Source organism: Centruroides vittatus, unplaced genomic scaffold, assembly GCF_030686945.1.
Source record: "Centruroides vittatus isolate TY-2023 unplaced genomic scaffold, ASM3068694v2 contig_375, whole genome shotgun sequence".
Taxonomy (NCBI): Eukaryota; Metazoa; Arthropoda; class Arachnida; order Scorpiones; family Buthidae; genus Centruroides; species Centruroides vittatus.
In genome coordinates, this window is record NW_027122197.1 from 1,700,625 (window position 1) to 1,725,377 (window position 24,753).

At 28.2% G+C, this 24,753-nt stretch overlaps 2 protein-coding genes across 3 annotated transcripts in view; both read right to left on the bottom strand.

The window, feature by feature from the left end:
- LOC136975572 (PR domain zinc finger protein 15-like) overlaps window positions 1-15,416 on the bottom strand; it is a 59,030-nt gene extending 43,614 nt beyond the window's left edge. Inside the window, exons 1-2 of the mRNA XM_067270661.1 lie at window positions 15,151-15,416; window positions 11,871-12,012 (exon numbers count right to left, since the gene is read on the bottom strand). Coding sequence (XP_067126762.1) covers window positions 11,871-12,012; window positions 15,151-15,385 — 377 coding nt within the window. The 5' untranslated portion in view covers window positions 15,386-15,416. The remainder of the gene's footprint in view (window positions 1-11,870; window positions 12,013-15,150) is intronic.
- Window positions 15,417-16,945: 1,529 nt separating this feature from the next.
- Window positions 16,946-23,203, bottom strand: LOC136975567 (angiotensin-converting enzyme-like). 2 transcript variants are annotated; one of them, XM_067270652.1, is made up of 13 exons: window positions 22,940-23,203; window positions 22,423-22,581; window positions 22,255-22,351; window positions 21,988-22,131; window positions 20,226-20,417; window positions 20,039-20,136; window positions 19,459-19,628; window positions 19,267-19,391; window positions 19,093-19,191; window positions 18,885-19,029; window positions 18,696-18,794; window positions 17,262-17,384; window positions 16,946-17,189 (listed from the first exon to the last, which is right to left on the bottom strand). In XM_067270652.1, the coding sequence occupies exons 1-13, from the start codon at window positions 23,123-23,125 to the stop codon at window positions 17,006-17,008; spliced, it is 1,821 nt and encodes a 606-aa protein (XP_067126753.1). In that variant the 5' UTR covers window positions 23,126-23,203; the 3' UTR covers window positions 16,946-17,005. The 2 variants fall into 2 exon arrangements, with proteins under 2 accessions (XP_067126753.1, XP_067126754.1); XM_067270653.1 differs by having other exon boundaries at window positions 22,423-22,577; window positions 22,936-23,202.
- Window positions 23,204-24,753: the final 1,550 nt, after the last annotated feature.

Consider the following 24,753-nt stretch of genomic DNA (forward strand, 5'->3'; position numbering starts at 1 on the left):
TTATTTCCACATTAAATATCATCGATATATGTCTCCAAACTTTACGAAATTCCAGAAAATAAATGCAAAATTATTAAATTATTTTAAAATCGAGACTTGAACACTGTCTTTTCTGATAGCTAACATTTAATTACGTTACGTGTTGATTTTTTTCTACTAATGATAATTCGATTTCTTATCAAGTTCTTGATTCATTATGACCATCATCCAATCGATGAGATATTCTCTATCGTTACCGCAACCATTTTGAAACAGAATTGCTGTTCCGTTTAAAGTAAACGAAAAGGCATAACGGGGAAAACGTTACTAATAGTGCCTGTTTTTCACAGAATATTCGAAGTTTACTTGATAATTTGTTCATTATTGATTGCGACATCGTCACAATGCCTGGCTGCAATTTTTAATCATCCTTTAATTTAATAAAATACTATATAAATAAACGATATAACTCCGTTCTCGAGATTAACGAAGGACAGGCAAGCCAGACAATGGAAGTGTACAGGTCTACAATTTAAAACTGGCAGCACAATTCTAACTGAAGTAATTTTTTTTTTAAGTGTGTGTGATTATAATGCAAAGCTCCGACATTAATTACTACTTTCTTTTAATGCGAAGAAAGTAATTACCGCTTAATCTATAAACTAATGGACTTCTATCATGATTCACAATGAGATCGCTAGCACCAGAATAAAGTTCGCAATCTAATCTTAATCTGGATATCCCAAACTGATATTTCCTTTACAGAAAATCGACTAATGGACTTTCGATTTCAAAAATAAAACAGAAGAAAAATCGGCGATTTTTCACATTTTCAAAATTATAAAGAACTTAATATATATATTTATATATATCACGTTTGTTTTTCCTTACTAACATAAAGTATAAACATTAGAATATTGTGTAAATTTAATACAACAATTCAATAGTTAATTTCCTATTCATAAGATAACGATACATTTTATTTGGAGCTGGGGTTGTCACATCTCTACGACTGGATTAAAGGGCATTTAAAAATGATTAACTCTTCAACTCTCGCTCCCCCCAGTTCCACCCCCCCAAAAAAAAGTAAAACGGAATGACATTTTAGTTAATAATTAAACAACATATATATTTCTTTTTAAATTTTGATTTGGCAAGCCGTAACTTTCTATGGATGATATGGATTGATACAGATAAACCTGCGCAAAAATCCACCCCTACAGTTACGAAATACAGGCGCTGGAAAATGAAAATATAAGAAAAACTGCGACCTTTCCCGTTTCGATAAAGGACGAGGATAGTTTATCTAAAACAAAGGACGCCTGAAAATCTAGCTGTAACATATAATCCAGCGATAAACTATCGTTTTTAAGACCGATAATTTATTTATTAGCGTACCATCATCGACTATATAACCGGTTTTAAATTTATATCATTATAATTAGTTGGGATTAGCGAGTGGGCACTGTATGTTATGTTTATTCTGCTTAAGTTTGAATAGTAATTTTGAATGGTTTTGTTTAAAAATATTTAAAAAAATAATAATTTTGTTCTATTCGTAATCTACGATTTTTATTAATATAACTAGAAGTACAGCCCCAAATGACAAAGCCGAATTTTAAGTTTGGATGTAGATCTACACGCAATAAATTATTTTTATTCGATTAAAAACATTTAATACATCAGATATTTATCGATTTTACTTTTTTCAAAATATTTATATGATAAGTCCAGTTTAGTCTATCATTTATATAATATAAACTCTATAATATCCTGTAACGGACAATTGATTAATGGCAACATTTTAAATGATTTTTCTGATATTAAAATATATAATAATTTGTTTTTTCTAGGTTGATAATAAATTTGTAAATAATCAATCACAAATTTTATTATTATAGAAACGGAATTAGTTACTAATTTAGAATCTTAACCCACTGTTTTATTGAAATATTAATTATTATTACCGTAACGAAATTATTGACAGGTATCACGGAGTCGTAGAGAGAGAGAGAGAGAGAGACAAAGGCAACAGAACAAATGGACAGTGAAGAAAATGGATGTGGAAGAGGAGAAGAGTATTGTTAGAACTAAGAGAGTATTATATTAGCTTAGTTTCGCCATTTATTTTGTCTAATTTCAGTTATTTTTCTTACAAGTTAGTATAGATAGATGTCAAATAATTTAAATCAGAATTGACTGATTGTGTCTTCGCATCTCTAAGAGAATAGTTGATAGCCAAAACTATTCTGTAATCGACCAGATGGCCGCGCGATAAGATTTGGCTACCATGAGAGATGAATTTCGAATTGAACCCTGACATACTTGAAATTTATATAGCTAATTCGACAGGAGTACCATTACAGAATTCCTTAAATAAGCTGATTGACTACTATGAGTTAGACCAGTGTTTTTTCAACCTTTTTATAATAGTGGAACCCCTACTACTACTACTATATATATATATATATATATATATATATGTATTGTAAATACATTAGTTGTACAATTAGTTTAAATTGTATATAGTATTTTCAATAAAACGATTATAAAGGTATTAAATAATTTACAATTTTAATTACATATGAATACACAATAACCTTTAATAATACGCGTAAACAGCGTTATGGTGTTACTCATCACTATATTTCTCAGCACCCGGTTGAAATCACTGAGTTAATCCCATTACTCTAAAAACTCTTATAACAAAGCCATTAAGTATGCAGTACTTACAGCTTTAAAGTTAATTTTTCTGCAGTACAGGACTGATTTATGTAACTGATTTAAATTCTCAGCTGAATAATAATGCTGTGTCAATCATTATATACTGTATGATGGTGAAACGAAAGTACTTTTTATCACAAATTATAATAATAATACTCGTTATTAAATATTTTTTTAAACACATACTTTTAATTTAAAAAAAAACCTGTCATGTTGAACTAGTAATAAATTGAACCTATCGTCTATCATTATTAATTTAAATTTGATGGTTGCCTTGGATAAGGAAGGGAGGAGTCTAGACATCTGGAACGAGTTGTGTGTGAGGGATTTAAAAGACCATAAATTTCTTTTTCTTTTCCGTACTCTAGCTTCGTTTTTTCTTTGTTATAATGTGTAACACGATATACTTGTTAAAAATTTGACAAAAAATATTTGAAATTAAGAATTGGTTTCGTATGAGAGCTGTTATTAATATATTTTAATGTTTAAGAATTTTCTTGCTGTATCTACAGCTTTGTGGACTTTACTTTTTATGTTCTTATCGTCTGTAATCCATCGAGTAATATCTAACTTAGCAGTAAATAACTTCGAACAATTTGCTCTTTCTTATTGTTTTATGCAGTTAAACCTGTGTAAAACGGAATCATTCAGTACCGAAGACATTTTTTCTGTTTAGGCAGCTTTCTACTTTATTCAGGTTCCGTTCTTGACAGGTTTTACTGTATATATTAAATATATATATATTTTTAAATTAACAATAGGAACAAGAATTGTCTATCGAAAACACTTCAAATGTTTTAATTTCTAATGGCTAATAATTTCTGATTTAGTGTATAAAAATTATATGCTACAACATTAATTCCTTTTGAAAATCACCAACACATCTTTGGTTATTATGACCATTAATAATAATAAAATTAAAGGAATTTTAATTATTTAAATAATTTTGTTAATGTACAATATTAAATAACACAAGGAAATGAAATTTATTTGGCTATTATTTCTAGATGATTTTTTTCACAATACATATTGAATTTCAAGTAACAGAGACTGAATTTATATTATTATATGGAAGCATAAAAGTATAGAAAAGACTTATGACTTTATGTATTATGGCTTTAAGACTGCCTTTTAATATCACTTATTACACAGACATAAGACACACGGATCAAAAGGGAATTAAACTTTCTTTTTCTTTCCTATGTATATACTTTATTATGGTAAGCATTTTGGAGCAAGTCCTTCATCAGCCATTACACAGGATAAATCACAGAAGTCTGGACGTCTGTAGATACCAGATGTAGACAGGCATATCATAATCAAAGTATACACATAAGAAAAAAAAAGTTTGATTTTCTTTTGATCCATGTGTCTCCTTATTTCTGTGTAATAGGTCTGATATTAATAGTCTGTCTTAAAGCCATAATCCATACAATAGTAAACAATCAGACAAGAAGCAGTTTCAGAAGTATTTTAAAGTAAAAGTTGTTTATAGAGTTCAAAGTATGTTTTCACATAAATTTTTAAATATTAGATTTAACAAACAATTTATAATTAAGTTAAAACATAAGCATTATCTTAACAAATTCTTCATGTTATTTAAATTTAAATATATATATATATAGATCTAAAATGCATTTGTCTTCAAAAATTCATTAAATAATCATGATGATGTAAGTCTAAATTGCAAAAAAATATTGCAAATTATCAAACGAATAAAAGTTAAGAATGCATTTCTTTCATTTTTCTGATAATTTGCAATATTTTTTTTTCTTTCACATGTTTTTAAATCAAAACTGATTAAACTAATTAAAATTAATAATTGATGAATAAATAAAATCATTAATAATGGGTGTTCAAAAAAATTATCTCTGGGTGTAGATAACAGCCAATTATTTTTAATTATGTTGCACATGCTATAATTTGAGAGAGTGTAGAATGTAGAATCTGTAGAAAAAGACTACAGCAGTCTTTTTCTGTTTCTTTCAAAATGGCAATGAAAGATGATGCTTTCTCGCCTAAGAGTGTACAACTTTCGCACATTAAATAAAATATCAAAAAATAAATTTACTCTTAAAACCATTTAACAAATGAAGGAATTTCAAAACAGATTCCAAACAGCATTTTCAAATGTACTGAGAATGAATAATCGCCTCAGGGAAGAAAAGGGCTTGAATAAAAAGGTGAAACTTCACGAGACTTTGAAAAAAAATATACGTTAAATATCAAAAGCAGCAGATAGTTTCGGTCAGAATGGGCACGCCAAAATAACTGGCAAAAACGACATGCAGAAGGTTATTGTGAAAGTTCTTCATTTTGGATTACAAATCTTACATCACCCTCTTCATATCTGCTGTTTTCCAAGAAATGGAAATTTGAGGGCAAAGCTTTCACTTGGATTGCAATGTAAACGAAACGGTTAAGTCAAGCGCTAATCAGAAAATCAAGATTCGCAATTAACTCTCAGTGATATTTAAATGAATGTATACGATGTCTGATTCCTTACATTCAAAAGAATTATTCTCAAGAAGAATGTCTTCTGCCAGATTGAACAAGTTCCCACAAGACCAAAATTATACTAGATTAACTGCAACAAGAAAAAAAAAACCATCCCTCCTCCATAAGGCCAATTGAGAATTTTTTGAGAAATCCTCAAGGCAGCTGTAAAAAAGTAGATTACAAAAAAAAAAAAAAAAAAAAAATTGGTTGATTAATTGCATGTACTGTCTGAAAATTGTGTCTTATAAAGAAACTTGCACTATACACCCCAAAGGAATTTGATCACTTTGATACTTGTAAAATTACAAAAAGATAATGTACAGCTTTTCATCCTTTCAAAAAACTAGTTCATAGAATTATTTTCTTTTTCCAATCTAAAAACTATATTACAGAAATTTGCATGATTTTTTAGGACACCTGCAACTTATAGATTAATTATCATTAATTATTAATGAACTGATTTATATTTTAAAAACTATATAAAATTCATTAATTTAGTAGAAGAAGATTATAACTTTTCATGATTATATATTATAAATACTTGTTTGTGAACGTTTTAAAAGTAAAATAACTCTATTAAAACAATCATAAAAATCTAGAATTATACTTTTTGTATCTACATTGTAGATATAAATTAAAATAAGATTTTTCAATGCTATTATTGATTTAATATATCGATTTGTCGTTCTGTATTATTCTGTTTAACAAATTTAGTTTATTTAAATATTATAAATTTTTGATAAATATCTGCAAACTGTTAACTTTATTTATAAAGTTTTTCATGATTTCCAAGACCATTCTTTAGAGTGGGGGGAAATCAATCGTATACAGTTGTGAGATGAAAATTTATATTGTTATAATTTAGAACTTTAATAAGGAGAAAATTGGGTTAGTGTAAGAAATATTTTGCTATGCAACAAATAATATAGAGCTTTGAAATACTGAATATATATTTCAATATTTGGAAAAACAAGCATCGATTTCGATATAATCAAACGCAATGAATTATTTAGATTTCTTATACAAAAATACTAAAAAATAAATTTTTAAATATATATATGTGTGTGATATATATATATCACACACATATATATATGTATACACATACACAATATATATATGTACAGATTAAGCTTGCCAACTTATAAAGACTTGTTTCTGCTGGGAGTTTTCCATTCCCGAAATAAAAAAGTTTTGGGAGATTCAACATTTTTTAATGTCAGAAATATCAAAACACCGTTGCCTATTCTTTAGTCTGTTCTCACCCAAAAATTGATCATCACATTGAGAGAATACAATACAGGAAGAATAAATAGTCCTCAAGTTACAAATTTTTATCAAATCCGAGTCATAACACAAGTCCTGGAGAGTTGACAACCCTAGTACACATACACACACATAACCAACCTCATACAAATAAATATACATTATTGACTATTATAGTTTTACAAATTCTAATATTTGACACTATTTCCTTGGTAAACTTAAATTGAATTGTTTATTTTTATTTATTAAATCACAATGCCAAGGTTTGGTTTTTCTTATATAGAACACAAAAAGTACTATATAATCATAGTGTTTTTTGGTGTTTTAACTATTACTATTTATAAAGAAAAATTATAATTATTTTGCTAGATTATAAATCTTGCTTATGAAAATTTGATATTTTCTTTTTTTGAACAATGTAGAAGATATTATGCAAATTTATAAAAGTTATTTAATCTATTATGCATTAAATCATAATGACAATTAAATCGATGATGAATATAAATATTACTCAATAACTATAAATTAATAAAAATGAAAGACTTTTTTATACATCAAAACCTCTTTAATATAATCCTTTTAGTGAAATTTTCCTTTAAAAATAATTTTACGATAAGTTTTTTGAATTGTTTTAATAAATTAACATCGTACTAGAAATACCAGCTCGATAAGCAAATACAAAACCTCACGAACATAAAAAAACAAGGAAAAATAAAATAATTTTAAAGTTTTCATTAAAATTATTTTATTTTTGCCGGTTTTTTGTGTTTGCAAGGTTAAAGGTCTTTTTTAATACATATACTAAAATAAATTTGTAGAAAATATATGCATTTTTTATCATTGTTCAATATTGGCTAAAAAATAATAATCAATACTTTATTAAATTACATTATTTTAAACTATATTACACAACACTCTTTAAAACTTAAAAAGATGATTGTATCCATTTCAATGACCTTGATAAAAGATTAAAATAGAACAAGTTTAAATATTAGTTATTATATACAAATGTAATAATACTAATTACTGTATAATACGAGTCTAAAAATTTGTCTGTCTTTATATAATGATTACTTTCTGAATAAAATATTACAAAATTATTTTTTATCTTTTCACATATTGGAGAAAATAAAGATAAAATATATATAAATAAATGTCTTCAATATATATATATATATATTTATTTATTTATTTAAAATATATATATTTAGTTAAGAGATGGCACCTAACATCTACCTTTAGTAGCAAATTACTTTGTATTAATTATTTAAATTAGCGGAATTATAGCTCGATTATTTAGGAGATTGTTTGACATTTATTTAACAAAAATTTTATAGCAAATCACACTATTATATCATCACATTGTTTGAATTTAAGAAATAGAGTTATTGTAATTTCTGAAATTGAATACCGAACATAATTGCCATATTTATCTACCGAAAATAGAAATTTTTCAAAATCTTTATTACACACACAAAAATTCTATTATTTTTTTTATATCAATTCATTTCATATGATGATAATTAAAAGAAACAGGAAAGAAGTTACAAAAATATATTTTAATAGTTCTATTTTATACTAAAAACACAAAAACTGCATCAAAACTTTGTGTTTTATATAAACAATATTGTACTTTAGATATTACACAAAATGGTAACTGTATTAGAGTGAACTTCAAAACATGTTTTCGAAAACATTACTAGTTACTTCTACAAGATAAACTGTGAATCATAACTATAACAAATATTTAATTCAAATAAACATATAGGCATTGGTTGCTACTTTTCTGACCCGTTTCTGTCGGATTCACTTTCTACAACTACACATAATTTTAAAGGAAAACCTTAGAAATGTACAGAAAATAAAATGAAACAAAATAAATTTCCTAGAATATTAATTTTTATGCTGAATAATGTTATATTTCCAAGGAGGACGATTACTGTTAAATCTTCATTGAAACATAATCAAATATTTACAATCAAATCAAATTTAAAATTTATACAACAACAGAATATATTTCTATATTTATACTAAAGAAGGCTACAAATGATCTGTTTTATTAATAAGTTTATTTAATAAAATTATATAATTTTTATAAAATTCATAAGCTCTACATTTGTGCGTATAGTTGGCGACTAGTCTCGTGCGATTCGTCATGTCTTACGTTGACTTATTATAGCTAAATAAACTTATTATAGCATAAATGCACTTATTATAGTAATATTATTGCATGAATATGCGAAAAATGAAATAATTTACTTTTTAAGTCAACAAAACACCAACTGGACAAAAATATGTAAAACAGACGATAGACCAGACGATGCAGTCAAGTGCTGACATCTGTTGTCAATAAATTCTATTTCGTACGGTTTTGAGTTATTTTCTATGTGAGACTTCTTTTATGCGGTCCCTGATTGACCGCATAAAAGAAAAAAATAAATTTTGAATATTAATTTTTTGCGAATAATGTTATATTTACAGGAGGACGATTCTGTTAAATCTTCATTGAAACATAATCAAATATTTACAATCAAATCAAATTTAAAATTTATACAACAACAGAATATATTTCTATATTTATACTAAAGAAGGCTACAAATGATCTGTTTTATTAATAAGTTTATTTAATAAAATTATATAATTTTTATAAAATTCATAAGCTCTACTTATATAATTTGTTTATAAATCAATACCAACAAATAATATACACCTTTGAAAAATGTACTCATTGATTCTTGATATAATTTAATAAAAAATTATATGTAGTGGAGTTCTGATATGAGATCACAAATTTTCTAACATACAAAAGTATATTGAGTTAGTAATACTTTTAATGCTCATTCTAAATACATTGCACAATAAGGATACTATATTTTGGGATTCAAAGACAACTGTCTATTAACATATTTCCCAATCATAAACATAATCCAAGATGATTATTTAGAATTTTTTACCACAAAATATCATAAAAATTATCTAAATTAAATCCACTGAATGACAATAAAAATGTTACATCTCTCTCATGGGATATTTAATTTTTTTCTTAACTGAATGGTATAAAAATTTCGTATATCTATATAAGATACCATATCTAAAATGTTCCATTTGTTTATAAAGTATATTAATTTTCTTTAGCTACTGTGTATTTCTTCTATACAATGTAACAGAATTTTTTTTATGTATTATAAATAATAAATTAATACTTGCAACTCATAATTTTGCTCAATTACAAATTAAATTAATTCACTAAACATTTGATATAAAAATAACAAAATGATTTTAATCAGAGTGTATTATTGTTTAGCTATACATAGAATTTTGTTAATTTTATTTTAAATATACGATATTTAAGAAAATTCTGGTCTTGTATATATTTGTGAAAAAAAATTTGTTTCTATTAAACAAACATTTTATTAACAAATGCCCACTCTGACAAAAGATGTAATAGGAACAGCTTTTACATAAAAAAAATACTTTGAAGGAAAAATTACTGTTTATACTTTTAAAATTATTGTTTAAATAAAAAAAAAATGAATTTTATTTTAGAGAGGTAATTGTAAACCAAGTCAAAAAACCAAATAACAATGAAAACTGATAGCCTAGATCAGCATTTCTCAACCTGGGGGTCGTGGTGATATTAAAGGGGAGTCGGTGAAACAATAATGAAATTATTTTATGAGAAAAAATCATTTATTATAAACTTATAAACATTTTACTACAATAAGTACATATGTAAAGAAAAGAAATTAATGTGATGGTTGCATTTGTTTTTCATTTAAAATTTTCTCCATACGTTGATCTACGTTAGAAACACACAAAAGCAAATTGTTTTCTTAATTGGTTATTATTCCTTTGGGTGGGGGTCGCGAAATATTAATTTTATTTATATTTACTATTTGAGGGGTCACAGAGCTAAGAAGGTTGAGAATCGCTGGCCTAGATAATCATAAATAAAATTATATATATATATCAGATCTGTATATCGAGATAATGAAATGAATATTTTAAAATAATCTGAAATCTTCTCTTTTATCGTGAAATTTATAAATCCTTATTTCAAAATACTAAAATCACAACATTATACTGTACTGTAGATATACAAATTGCAAAATTATTGCACTATTCCCATCATGTATTACTGCTAATAAGATTACTTATGTTTGTAAACTGATGCTTTAATAACATAAAACATAAATTATTATTATAATACCAAATTAATATTTTTGAATTAGTATGCTAATTTTATTAAGATGAAACATTTTTCATAAACGTTTTGATATCTTCGACGACTCTCCTTCAGTTACACAAAATATCTGGAATACTTTCAGAACAGTAATGAGTTCTGAAAGTCATTGTCACAGATATAAATACTTTGCACAGCTGAAGGTGAGCCGATAAAAGCATCAAAGCATTTCTAGACGAAAAGTTTCATTATCTTAATTAAATTAAGACAATGAAACTTAACTAATTAAATTTTATTATTCGTTAACATAAACTGTGCAAAAGCACTTAAGTTTTTAAATAAAGTTTTAATCCAAAATTGAAAAGCATCTTGTGTATATTCAATAAATCAGAATAATATAAATAACTATATTTCATTAAATTCCGAGTAATTTTCATTGATAATATTTTTTGTTTTCAATTATTTTCTCTACAACTACTTGAATATAATAAAAAATTGGAAACTAAAAACAGCATTTAAATATTTTCCTTTCTTTAAATTTTATTGCTCAGAAATAATACTCAAGCATGAATATTCCATAGATGTTAAAAGTTTAAAGGTCATTGATATATATAACTTATCATAGTTACTTTTTAAGAGCATTCACATAATACAGAAGAATAAAATTCTTTGTGTTAGATAATATAAATTTAATAAATTATATCAAATATTGTTAACAATTTATCAAATCCTTAAAAGTATTATATGATAACCTCATTATGAAATAACACATTATCCTTAAACACGTGATTAAAATTTAATAAATGTTTGTTTTAAATTAATTAAAATACAGCAATTAAGAGTTACATAATATTAAATAATAGTAAAACTGAAAGAACAAACATCTTAATTTTTTCTTTAAATTTGTTTATTTTTATTAGTTTTAATACAAAATATTTAACAATAAAACTTTAATACGTAAAGCCATGATTTTATCTATTTATATAAGAATTAATTTGTCTTAGAAATAAAAGAAAAAAATTATGTTACTACAATTAAATTATTAAAAGAATTATACTTAAATTTCTAATTTAATTTCAAATTTAAAGAAATATATTTTAATACAAACATTTGAAATTATAATAAATATTATCTTCAAATGAACTTATATTTGTCAGAATAAAATAAATAAAAAGATATATTATTTATTATAGAATAAATGAAGAACTTGTTAACATACTTATGATTATTCTTCTTAATTGGTTGTACTGCTTTATCAATTTTGCTGTCCCTTGTTTTCTTATGATTATTGCTACTTTCATTTGGTAAATTTTGAGATGGAATAGCATTCTTTTTCAAAAATTTCTTCTTTGTGGGAAAATCTACATGAAAGCAAAACCAAATGATAAGAATCCAGAAGAATTAAATTTTAATCTAAATGAAAGTTTAAAAATATATCATTTTTTTCCACTTTTATTTACTGTGTATTTATGTTCTTTGATCCTTAGGAAAGTAGGCAGAAAAAGGAATCTCCGGATAATTTATAGACGTAATCCTACAGTATACAGACTATTGAGAAATCATCGAAAGATATCAATCTAATAACCTCACAGAGGTATACTCTACACATTTGAAAGATAATAGGTTCAACTACAGCCTGGTATACGTAGGGGCTACCATGAGGAGTTTGAAAAAAGGATCGAAGAACATAAATACATAGTAAATAAAAGCATTGATAGTATGGTCCTTGCTGCGTTCGCCAAGGAGCAGGACGTACTATTTTTTTCCACTACATTCATTCTGAAACATTTTTCTATTTCTCTTTTCTTAAAAAACTTATAAATAAACAGTGATTAAAAATATTCAAAAATTTTCATACATATCAAATAATTTGCTTCATTCAATATACAGTTTTTAATACCAATAAAAAAGTTTTTAGAGACAATCATTATCTCATCATAGACTGAAAGATGTTTCTGTGTTCTTTCTTATTACTGTTCAAAGGATTTTGATATACTAATTTTTAAATATTGGTCTATAGTTGTCTGATAAAGTAGCTAGTGAAAGAGATTTCGGGTTGATGAGACATTGGTAATCTCAAGAATCATTTTATCAGTGTTAAAGACTGACTTCTTTGAAGTTACAGTGTACGATGGACACAGTATGAAATAAGGAGTTGCTCATATGTAGAGATATTAATATTAAAACTCACTTCAAAAGTTTCAGTTTTTCAAAAAATTATGCTAAATATTTAGCTTCTACACACTAATTTTATACAATTACCAATTCAATTCTCTTAGTCTGCTGACATTTTCTAAATTTAATGTAACAACATTTATATTCTATTAAATTATTCTACATACTATGTTTTTGCTTATTGAGTAAAAAATATCTAAATACAGTTGAACCTGTCTAACTGAAACATGTTTATCTTAAAATTTATTTTTTCCCTTGCATTTTCAGTCTAAATTCAATATATTTTCCATATTTATCTCAAATACTGGACTGAAGTGTCAATTACAAATTCAAAGCTTTGCAATTACATTTTGATAGCATAAACTGTAGTTGAGAAACATGTCTTGCAATACAGTACTTAGCTGCAATTAACACTGCTTTTTCTAATCAGTTACAAGTTTGGCTTGAGTCTTATTAGTTGAAGTCAGGCACTAGAAACCATTCCTGTTAAGGTATGTCGAAAATGTTTTATTTATATCTAACATAGGTATGTACTGTACTTGCTATTGTATTAATAAAATACCACACCTCCAATCAAGCTTATTATTGTTTACTTTATAGGAACCTTGAAACCTGTCTATCTCTAAATTTTTTTCTCGTTCTCTTCAGATTTGAGATAGACAGGTTCAACTGTATATCAAAAAATGAAATTAATGTAGTCTGGAAAATTATTAAGTATTATTAAGAAATTCGTATTTAACATAAAAATAAATAACTTAAGATAATTAATTTTTTATGTCTCTAAATTGCATTAATATTTATATTGGATGATGCAGAAGTCCTTACACATAGCAACCATTTGCAGTGCCAAGAACATAAAACATTTTAAATTTTTATGCAAAAACAAAGCATTTATTAATTATTATTATTATTATTATGAACTTATTTAAAAACCGCTGCTATGTAACTACTAGATCACCTGGTATATATAGAGACATCATTGTAAAGAGTGGGAAGATTGCTGGAAGATTTGAGTGACGTAGATTCTTAGACGATAATAAAATTTTAAATCATTAATTACGTAACATCCCTATAAACTTCTATTACAAAGCATTTTTATCTTATTATTCTGAAGTTGTTTCAAGTAATTGGAAAGACAAAAATTATAAAATAATTTCAATATTTAAATAACATTTTAAAGAAAATATTTTATAACACCACCTTCCATGCCATTTCCAGCAAAACATTTTAATAAAAATGTAACTAAATGAATGTTTTCAGCTACATAAAGTGGCCTGCTTCATGTTTTAACACCTATTATTATTAGGTTCCAGCTCACCATGTAGAGAATTGAAAATAATTCAGCCAATATTTAAGCATTTATATAATTAATAAAAGATAAAAACCTTAGCTACTTTTGTCAGGTAAGAGGGGAAAAACATCTTACTATAAAAGTAAGAAATTATTTTGTGTTATTAATAGAAGGACCTCCTGTATATGTATCAATTGTATAGTAAACCCTTCTCAAGCAGTAGGGCATTTGCCGACACATCAAAAAAAAAATATACCATCATTAAGTACCAAAAAATGTAGCAGAGAATGAATAGTACAAGAACATACATAAGAAGAAATGTTTTCGGTGATCTTAAACCACCGTCTTTAGGTTAGAAAACGTTTGTTCTTATGCTAATACATAAGAACAAATGTTTTCTAACCTAAAGATGGTGGTTTAAGATCACCTGAAACGTTTGTCCTTATGTACACTTCCACATATTATTCATTCTTCGTTGGAGTTTTGGCGGGTAGTGATCGGCTGCGTTCAGCAGACTCAACAGTTCCGGAGCCATTGAGTATTTTTCTGCCGAATGCCCTCTACAGTAATGCTCTTTCAGAACACGTTTGGCGTTTCGACGTCACATTTGGTAGCAACTTTCATTTACGCTAGCCGAAACCGACCAACGAGGTTTTTTGTTCCAACGCAACATCACTCGTCGGTCGGAAGATCCGGGTTGCTACGTAACAGCTACGGATTTTCTCAGTCACAGCTGTCGAGTCTGCCGAAAGCAGCCATTGTGTATTTGTATCACCCAGTTTTATTGGTTATTTTTACAGAAAAACAAGTCAATTTCTTCAGTTATAAGTAAATAAATCAATAAATAAATAAATCCTTAATTTTATTTAATAAAATCTTAATTATACAAACAATAAATTTTTTAAAAAGTTATTTTTTATTTTTATTTAAAAATTTAATAATAGAATAAAATAAGATATTGAATAGTTTATGACGTCATCTTGAAATTCTTACGTAAACACGTGACGTAATTAAGATAATAAATGTATATTACCTGGGAGAATGAAGTCATCCTTCTTGAAATGCAAACTGCAAACATACATAAAGGGTGAGATGGGTTTTACAATTTTCAACACTTCCGCCCATTTAAATTTAAGAACAGAGTTGCGAGGAAAGAAGTGAAGGGATATATCCTTCGTCTTTCTGCTTCGACACTGAGGAACCGAACAATAACGATTACTTATTTTCTTTTCTTTTTCCTTCAATAACATCTTTTCTTCCTCTTCCATCTTTCGATACCGTTTCTTCTAGTTCCGATTTTCGCCGAACAACGGCGGTATAGTCGGGGGTGCGATTCGTCTGCTATCGTTTTTTTATTCTTTCCGTTTTTGTTTCCTTTAATATATAAATTTATTCAATCGATACCGAAGAAATCGCTATGTTATTAAATCGTTATTATTAAATTTATCTTACAGTTATAAATAAATAAAAAAACACAATGAAATTAATTATTTAATTCTTTATTATAATGTCATGTTTATTATACATTTTTTGACGTCGCTGCTGTTAATTTACTATTTTTTTATTAACTTTAACACTTAATTATGAAAATTAAAATTAAAATAATTAATAAAAACAGTGTGAAAATTTCGTCTTTATCCCTGTCTTTGTTCGTGATATTCACTAATCGAACAAAGGAGAAGGAACAGAAAATCAATACCAAGAATAAAATTATCACGTGTTAAGTTTACAGAAGTACGTCATACGCGAATACAGAATTTTAAATTCGAATCGACCAATCACCGAACACAAATTTTTAAAAATCGTTTATAGTAAAGTTAATTAATAGATTTAAAATAACAATTAATATAATTAATAAAATATTTGAATCATTTCGCTCTTTATATATATATTTTTTTAATATTTAGAATATTATTAATGTAGGATTTAAATATTTATTTTAATTATTTATTTTTAAAGCGGCCAATTATAATTTTTTTTTAAGTGTAGAATTTATTCTATTTTAAAGAAAAGTATAGAAAATTTCTATTAATTTAATTATCTATTTTTTAAATTAATAAATTAGATTTTACTATAATTTTATATAATATAGATATTGCATACAACTATACGTTTTTATTTTTATAACGTTGTGATAATACAATCTTCACCTGTCAGTACCGGTACACATAATGTTCAATACAGCATCATCAACCTTTACATTTCCGGTAAAAAGACGAAAAAATAGCAGAAAACGTTAGTTTTTCTGCTATTTTTTCGTCTTTTTACCGGAAATGTAAAGGTTGATGATGCTGTATTGAACGTTGTGATAATAATCTATCCTTGAAATAAATGTTTTATTTTCCTATAGATAAACTTTTATTCAGCAAAATTAACGAGTGAATTGACTTTGATAAGTTCGTAATTCAGGAAACAGCTTTAGGAAATATTATGCAATTGTTTTAATTGAAAACACGTGTCTTATATATACTTTCCGCCTTTCTGTAGTTAATAAAACTGGTGTTTATTTGAATTTTTTGTAAATTATTTTAAATTTTTTTTCCTTCGCTTCATGTTATAACAATTATAGGGAGCATTGCAGTTCTTTGTACAGCAGATGCTTATAAGTTACACTTTTAAACGACTGTTTTGCTATTTTATATATTAAAAAATATATAAAAATTTTATAACAAAATCTCACAACAGATAGCGCCACATACAATTTTAGTTATTTATTTTTATTACTAATACAAATGTTATTTTTTAAATTAAATTTCATAAAAGCCGGGAAAGTTACGCAATTCGTTGCTAGGTTTTTTTTATACTGTAATTATTTCATAAATAACACATATTGATAAATCTTAGTTTTATTTAACAAACACACAACTGAACATAATAGGTAGGGCAAGTTAAGGACAAACATTCGGATCGATAGTCTCCCAACCTATAATTTCTTCTTTATTAGTTTCTTTCAACCATTCATATAAAGGCTTGAAGTACTCTAAAAGAGAATGTGCATTCATTTTTCGAGTACCAGTAAGTTTTTCTAAGGCTTCCGGCCATGGTCGCGATGATCCCATCTGCATCATTTCGCTAAATTAAAAATAATAATTATTATTTTCAGTAAATAATCCATTTAAAAAAAAATCATTTATAAAGTTTTACCTAATTAATTTTCCGGCCTCTTTCGAGTTATATATATCGCACTTATGTAAAGGGCCTTGGTATCCAGAAACACGACAAAGAGCTTCGTGAAATTGAAACTGGATGATAAAGCTGATAAAATATCTAAAAAACATAATTTCACAATAGTAAAGAAATAAAAATTCTGGAAAATTTTTGTACAGGTTTTAATGTTTAAGAAATATTGGCATTCTTAAATTATACAGTTTCTTATTACACAGTAATTATATGACATACTAACAACATATTTCGGTTAATGTTACCTTAGGTAGCCAAGATGGCGGCTCGTCTCTAATTCCAGCAAGGAAACAGTGGGACGCACGTTCTAACCTAACCTAACCACGGCCGGATGGCCGAGCGGTAAAGGTGGCAGCCTACCGCTCTGGGGGACCCGGGATCGAATCCGAACGGGTCGAATAATCCCCAGAAATTTTTCGGGGGGTGGTCCGTTCGGATACGTCGGGCCCCGTCCCTCACCACCCGGTCGCCCCATTGTGGGCCTGGCCGAACCCATAATGGGCCTACTGAAAAGAGGCCCTCTTAGTGCCCACAGGGCGAAAAGAGTTAAAAAAAAAAAAAAAAAAACCTAACCTAACCTAGTCTAATAAATTACCATAATTATTAACAACCAAATTATTAGAATAGGTTAGGTTAGAACGTGCGTCCCACTGTTTCCTTGCTGGAATTAGAGACGAGCCGCCATCTTGGCTACCTAAGGTAACATTAACCCATATTTCTTCTCTTGCATTCTTAAAAAAATATGTGATAAACGAAGAAAAGATGAAAATGTTAATTTTGTACAAGTATAACAGAAAATCTAGGAAATAAATGCATTTTTCATAGAATACGCTATAAATTGCTCTAGAAAGCTGTATGGCGTGTTATTGTAGGTATTATTGAAGGCACCTCCATAGTGTTGCGTTACCTTAAATTTGAATTATTTTGTTAAATCGTTTTCTGCTCTGTAACAGAGCAGAAACTGTATAGAGCAGAATGTATGATAGAAATAGCAAGATCTATTTTCTTATATCTATATCTTATGCAGTGGCGTAGCGTGGGTGTCAGCCACCTGGAACGGAGGAAAATTTCGCCTCCCCTTATTTCGGTATAAGTAATGAAAAATTCCGTGCTCATTTCAATAGGTCCGAATCGTAGGTGCGACAAAAATATGAAATGAAATGGTTCAAATTTTTACAAGATGTTATTATTTATTGTGAAATTTTGCCCCCTAAAAGTGCCACCCGGGGCGGGCCGCCCCTGCCGCCCCCACTACGCTACACCACTGATCTTATGTCTTATAACCTATTAGCTAAGCACAACTCTCTCACAGAGCACTATGAGCATCTTTTTTGAAGATTCTGATGCATAAAAAGTAAAAATTAACTTTAATATAGCAAAATTGAAAAGTAAACTTACCTAATATAAGGCGTATTAGCTGGAACATGAAATTTTGCACCGGGATCAAAGTCAATTTCCGTTCTCATAACAGGTGGACATATGCCTTGATATTTAAATCTTCAATGGCCGAAAAGATTTACGTCAGTTGTTGAAATTCAGACACACTAATAGTTTTAAGCATTATTTAAAATGCTGAGATTCATATACCTCATTTCCCACCATCCTTTATTCCATTCTTCAAGGGGTATTTCTCCGCTATAAACTTCCCATCTCCATTTATCTAATATGTAGCCAAACGGTAGAAAGGCTACCTTCTTCAATGCCATTTCCATTAAAAAGTTTATATCACTTTCTAAAATAACAATAAAATATATTAATTTTGAAAAATTGTACGATGTTTTATCTTTAGATCTACCTCTATCTGAAATTATATCGTTCAATAATCCCATAGACTGTAGATGATTTGGAGTATATACAGAGAGACCCATGACGTCACCAATGGCTTCGTGGAAACCTACGGGAAACATACAAAAATGAAATTTGGCAGTAATTTTTTTACAAAATATTCACTTATATGCCAAAAATCTACCTGGGTTTGCACCCGTTCTGAAGATATGCGGCTGCTTTGCGTATTGCATATAGTATTGTACGTGTCCCATTTCGTGATGAGTGGTAATTAGAAATTCCATTGTGGGTTCCATGCACAATTTTATTCTTAATTTTTAAAGTAAGAACATTAAATAAATTGATACGATATCAAGATAAATTTTAAACATTTTACCTGAAATCATTCTTATTGCATAAATCCCAAGCAGAAGCATGGCAAACGACCTTACGATCTTTTGGTTTCTCGAAGAGAGAATTATTCCAAAATTCTTTCGTCATTGGTCGAAGTCCTAACGAAACAAAAAATTCTTCGGCCAATTTGGCAATTTGTATTGGTTTCATTTTCTGTATAACGAAGAAATATCTCATTTTCGACGTACATTAAGAAAGTTATAAATGATAATCTGAACCAATTCTAAAAATAGTTGACTATCAGGGGAGTGAGAACTATACTACCTTACTAAATGTTTGGTTTATTTGGTTACGGCAACGCGACATGTGGGAGATCTGCCCCAGGAAGGCCTCCCGAGTGAACTTTTACGGAAAACTCGCCCCTATTTGGGTGTTACAAACGTGAAGAAAACTCGGAAAACCCCACGTGGGTTCGTGCCTCTCCAACGGTTTTCTTCACCCGTCTAACACCTCAATACCCTGTAGAAAGTCCTTCCGGAAGGCCAATAATAAAATATTTTTTAATGCCAATTCAAATATTTTTCATGGACATGTTTTAGTTTAATTAACTTAACATACTTTACCTTAGCTTTCATTTGTGGTGTTACATCCAATGACGGCTTATTTCGATAAGGTATAACCAAATTTAGAATATTTTGCCACTCTTGTGACCACATATTACCTGAAAAGTATAAAATGTTCAATTATAAAGGTATTTCGATCATAAAAATTAGGAGGGAAAAAATGATAGAATTTGACGAATAGGCTTACCAAAGAGATGAGCCGGTATAGGGCCATCATCTTTAATTTTATCCTTTCCATACTTTTGTATCAATTTCCGCCGGACATAAGCATGTAATTGCTGATATAAGGGTTGAATCTGCTTCCATAAATTTTCTAAATCTTGAAGAAATGTGGGGCTTTCGTATCTATCTCTCTGAAATTCTCCCGCATCTTTAAATCCTAAAATGAATAATTTGTGATAAATATTGACTATTAACATTTCTAAAATTATCTGTCTAATTATAATGAATTGTTTAAGATTATTACTACAATAACAGAAAGTGTTTGAAGTTTAACTCATCTGTAATAAGTTACAATTAAATTTCACTTTAATGAGGTGATACCACAAATGTCTATTAGTGCCCATTATCGAGGATTGTTCGTTAAATCTGAACGAAAATTGGTCTGTTTACATAATAATAAATGAAATAAATGTAAAGAAATAGTAAATTTGTACAGGCTCATTAGCTGTCCAATGGATAAAATCATTAAACATGGGTTCGCGCTAGGCCAACGGGATTGACACGGAGTTTTCTGTATTTTCTTCACGTTTGTAACACTTAAATGGGGGCCAATTCCCATAAAACACCTCCCGAGTGGCACTCTCTCTCGGTAAATTATTAATTAATAATTATTGAATTAAAATATCGATTAATGCCATATTGATTATTATTAAAGCAGCTGAAAGCAAACAGACATTCTTTCTGTTCGTTATTATCCAATTAAATGCATTACTTCACGTTGCAAGCTTATTCGTTTGTCAATTGCAATCATCCGTGCAGAAAGAATGTCCTAAGTATGGAGAGTATCAATTGAATTAATTTACTACACTAGTGATTAATGGTGTGGTATTAGTCAGAAACTACGTTCATATAAAGTAATTATTTACACATATTTTAATAACGTATATTTCTCCACAATGCATTATTATGAATGCATTTACACGCAACGTCCACCATAAAAATGTGCTTATAATATAATTAAATGATCTACTCATAGTAAATACCCGGTATATGAAAATATAATGAATATGCATTTATACTTTGCCTGTTAAATAGGAAAAATCGCTAAAGAATTGTTCGTAAATCGGAGTGCCTGTACAAAACACTACTTACATGTATATAATATAACATTTGTTAAATTCGAGTTATAAAAAATACTCTGGCCCAACAATTTATATTTCCAAATTGGTTTGGAGCAGCTTATCCTATTTCTATTGATATATAAGGTTATTCCTTTTAAATAAGCTTTTTTCAGGTTGTCCTATTTTTTATCCCTTCCACCATGACTTACCTATTGTAAGCCACGGAGAAGAGGATGGAAAATTGGATAAAACCACAAAATGCTGGTTGTGGATTTGTGCCTGACCAACTGAATGGCCACGTGGACTTTTCCGAGTTAATTTCACGTATCTAACACCTAAATAGGGGCAAATTTCCTGTAGAAACTCCATCTGGAAAGCGCCCCTTTTGGCAGACTGTCAACGTGTTGCGTTATTGTATTCCATCAAATTAAACCAAACCCTCCTTTATCAAATTCCTTATTTTCAAGGATTTTTTTGTCATCGTCAACTTTATTTTGTTGATCTCTCTCCTCACCATTTTAGGTAAATTTCTATTCTCATAACACTTATTAACACAATTTTCTTCTCTTTTACGTCCGGAGTTTTTAATATTAATATTCGTAATTATATTTAAATAACTAATATTATTAAAAACACAATTATATATTATTTAATGTAAATATTTACCATTCAGTAGAGCTACCTCATTGCTTAAATCTACAAATTTCCAGTACAAAGGTTTAATTTTTCTTCCAACTTTATTCCTCCATTCTTTCCAGACGTGTTTCAACTCTTCATAGTTGTTAGATTTAGCCAAAATATTGGTTAGATCTACATACAAAAATTAATAATTAGAAATTATCTTAATTCTGAAAGCCACCAATTAATTATATTTATATAATTAATTCCATTTGACCAAACATAAATAGCAAAAAATATTTTAAAAAATTTTACCTGGATCTAAAGCTAGGTTACACTTAGTTTTGTTTTTAAAATCGCATATAACCGTTGTACTATAAATATCGACCATGTCAGCTTCGAGGGATTCTTTCTATATATAAGAAAATTATATATAATTAACTTATTTCAGGATATATTAAATCAGTGGCCATTATATTTTACCTTGCGTAATTTGGTAACAGATAATGCTTCATCTCCTAGATGCGATAAATGACGAAACTGACGTCTCAGTTGAGGATCCGAAAAATGTCTCCAGTCAAATTTCATTAATTTTTTCCAGTTTTCTTTAGTGATTTTTGAATTTATCATTTCCTGTTCTATCTAGAAAATCAAACTTTAATTTTAATTTGCCCGAATTATTAATTAATTTTACAGCTTTAAATTAGCAAATTGTGGCCCTTGATGAGTGTCTTCGGGGGTCATGAGTGTCTTTGGGGCTAGCCAAATCCTTAAAGATATTAAAAGGGCTGAATTTTTTGAATTCTTTCCAATCCGAAGACACTAAGAGGGCCTTTTTATACGCCATTTTCTCTGATGACGGGCATAAAAAAAGGGCCCATGGAAAAAGTGATGGAAAGAGTTCAATAAATCAAATAATAGTAACCTAATATACATATTATTATATAATTAATTAATTAAATTGAAAAGAAAATCGTACGTTTTAGTAATAAGGACTTACCATTTTATTTTTATTATATTTTGTAATATTTGTTTCGTAATTCCAAGATGCCAATTGAAATAAATGACATTGCCTTTCGTTGATCTCGTTGACATTTCGGATAAATCGAGAAGCAATTTGTTCTTCGGTAATTAAATATTTACAGCAGTTAATAGAACTTAAATATAGGAGAAATGCTGATAACATATCCTCGATTTTCGATTCATTCAATTAAATTTCTCTGACGTAATTAACCATCTGCTGTGAACAATTTCTAACGTTATTGTCAATTGTCAACAATTTCTAGAGCAGGTGACTACATTCTTGACAGATGTTTAAATGTATAGGCTACGTCATCAATTTTTACTTTATTATCATTTTTTATGGATAGATAATGATTAAACCTTGTATAATTATATTATTTCTTAACTTAATTAAAATATATCTAAAATTGTCGCTGGTATAAAATTACAGAACGGTGATAAATGTAGATAATTTGAATTTACAGGCATGGTCTCTAGTGCTACCGATTTTTCGGTAGATATACTGATTTTTGCCTGTAATCTACGGAAAATTCCCTATTAGACCTGCGAACACACGACCAGTGTTTAGTGGTTTCGGGCCAAATTAATCTCACAAAGAATGTGTTTTCTAAATCACGAGCTCTCAACGTGTCCTCCTTGTCCCTTAATTTAAATAAATAAATTTATTTATGTATAAAATCTTAATATTATAAATTGAAATTGTTATTAAATTATATATAATTTACATTGAAACTATCATAAACACATTATTTAAAAAATTTGATACTAGATGGCGATACGTTTGTGAAATGGAATAATTAATTTCTTTGTTTAGAATTTTTAAACGTGTCGCCATCTAGTATCAAATTTTAAAAGTGTAATAATATATGAATGTTACATCTCTTTCAGTAAATATGGGCGAATATCATTCGAACCAGATCTTCAAATTTGAAATAATCGAGTACCTAATGAACTTAATTATCTGATATAATTTGCTTACAAGAAAAAAAGGACACGGTTGGCACCCCATCAATTTTGATCAGTTGGATACGGTGATGGTGCTCGTATTAGAAATTACCAGCAGTACAAAGTTAATAAAGTAATTTTTAGCTGTTGGACAAGACCCCCTTTTTTACCTCGTAGATGTGTGAATGTGTGAATCCGCAGTGGGATTGTTTATTATATCAAGTAACATTGTAAAGAAATTTCGCATATTTTTCCGATTTTAGGGACCTTACCTTCTAAATGTTTAGCTACAACGATTAAAAATAACTAAGAGAAACAAATTAGAATAAAAAATTATCAATTAATTATTGTTAATCCCACGACATTCCGAGTAAAAGACGAAGGCGATAACCGTTGTTTTCCCCTTTTTCAATAGTGCTGCTACTCTAAGGAGCTCCATTTTTGTTAATATAAATAATACTATAAATTATCATTATTATTATGTTATTAATATTAACTACGAGTTTTTTTTAATATACGATAAGTGCTCATTGTTAATGAAAAAGTATTACAAATTTATGATAATAATTCAATTTTTGTGGGCCCTTGACACTTCGAGGCCCGGGGCTTAAGCCCTATTAGTCCCTATGTAGATCCGCCACTGAATATAGTCAGGAAAAAGAGAGAGAAATAAGGGAGGAAAAGAATAAGGTGCAAAAGGAAGAAAACGACTGGTAGAGAAAACAAAAGGTCATTGAAGAAAAGACAAAAACTCTTTTCCTGGTATGCTATGAGTCGGAAGTTTGGATGTCTCTTGCGAGGTACAGTAGCGTAGCGAGGGGGGTGCAAGGGGGTGTATCATGCACC

What these genes read in the sequence shown, in the direction of transcription:
- LOC136975567 (XM_067270652.1), bottom strand. Translation starts at nt 23,125, where the DNA reads ATGTTATCAGCATTTCTCCTATATTTAAGTTCTATTAACTGCTGTAAA. An exon ending in TATACCGGCTCATCTCTTTG is followed by an intron (nt 20,137 to 20,225) that starts GTAAGCCTATTC and finishes TATACTTTTCAG; the next exon opens with GTAATATGTGGTCACAAGAG. An exon ending in AAAGGATGGTGGGAAATGAG is followed by an intron (nt 18,795 to 18,884) that starts GTATATGAATCT and finishes CGGCCATTGAAG; the next exon opens with ATTTAAATATCAAGGCATAT.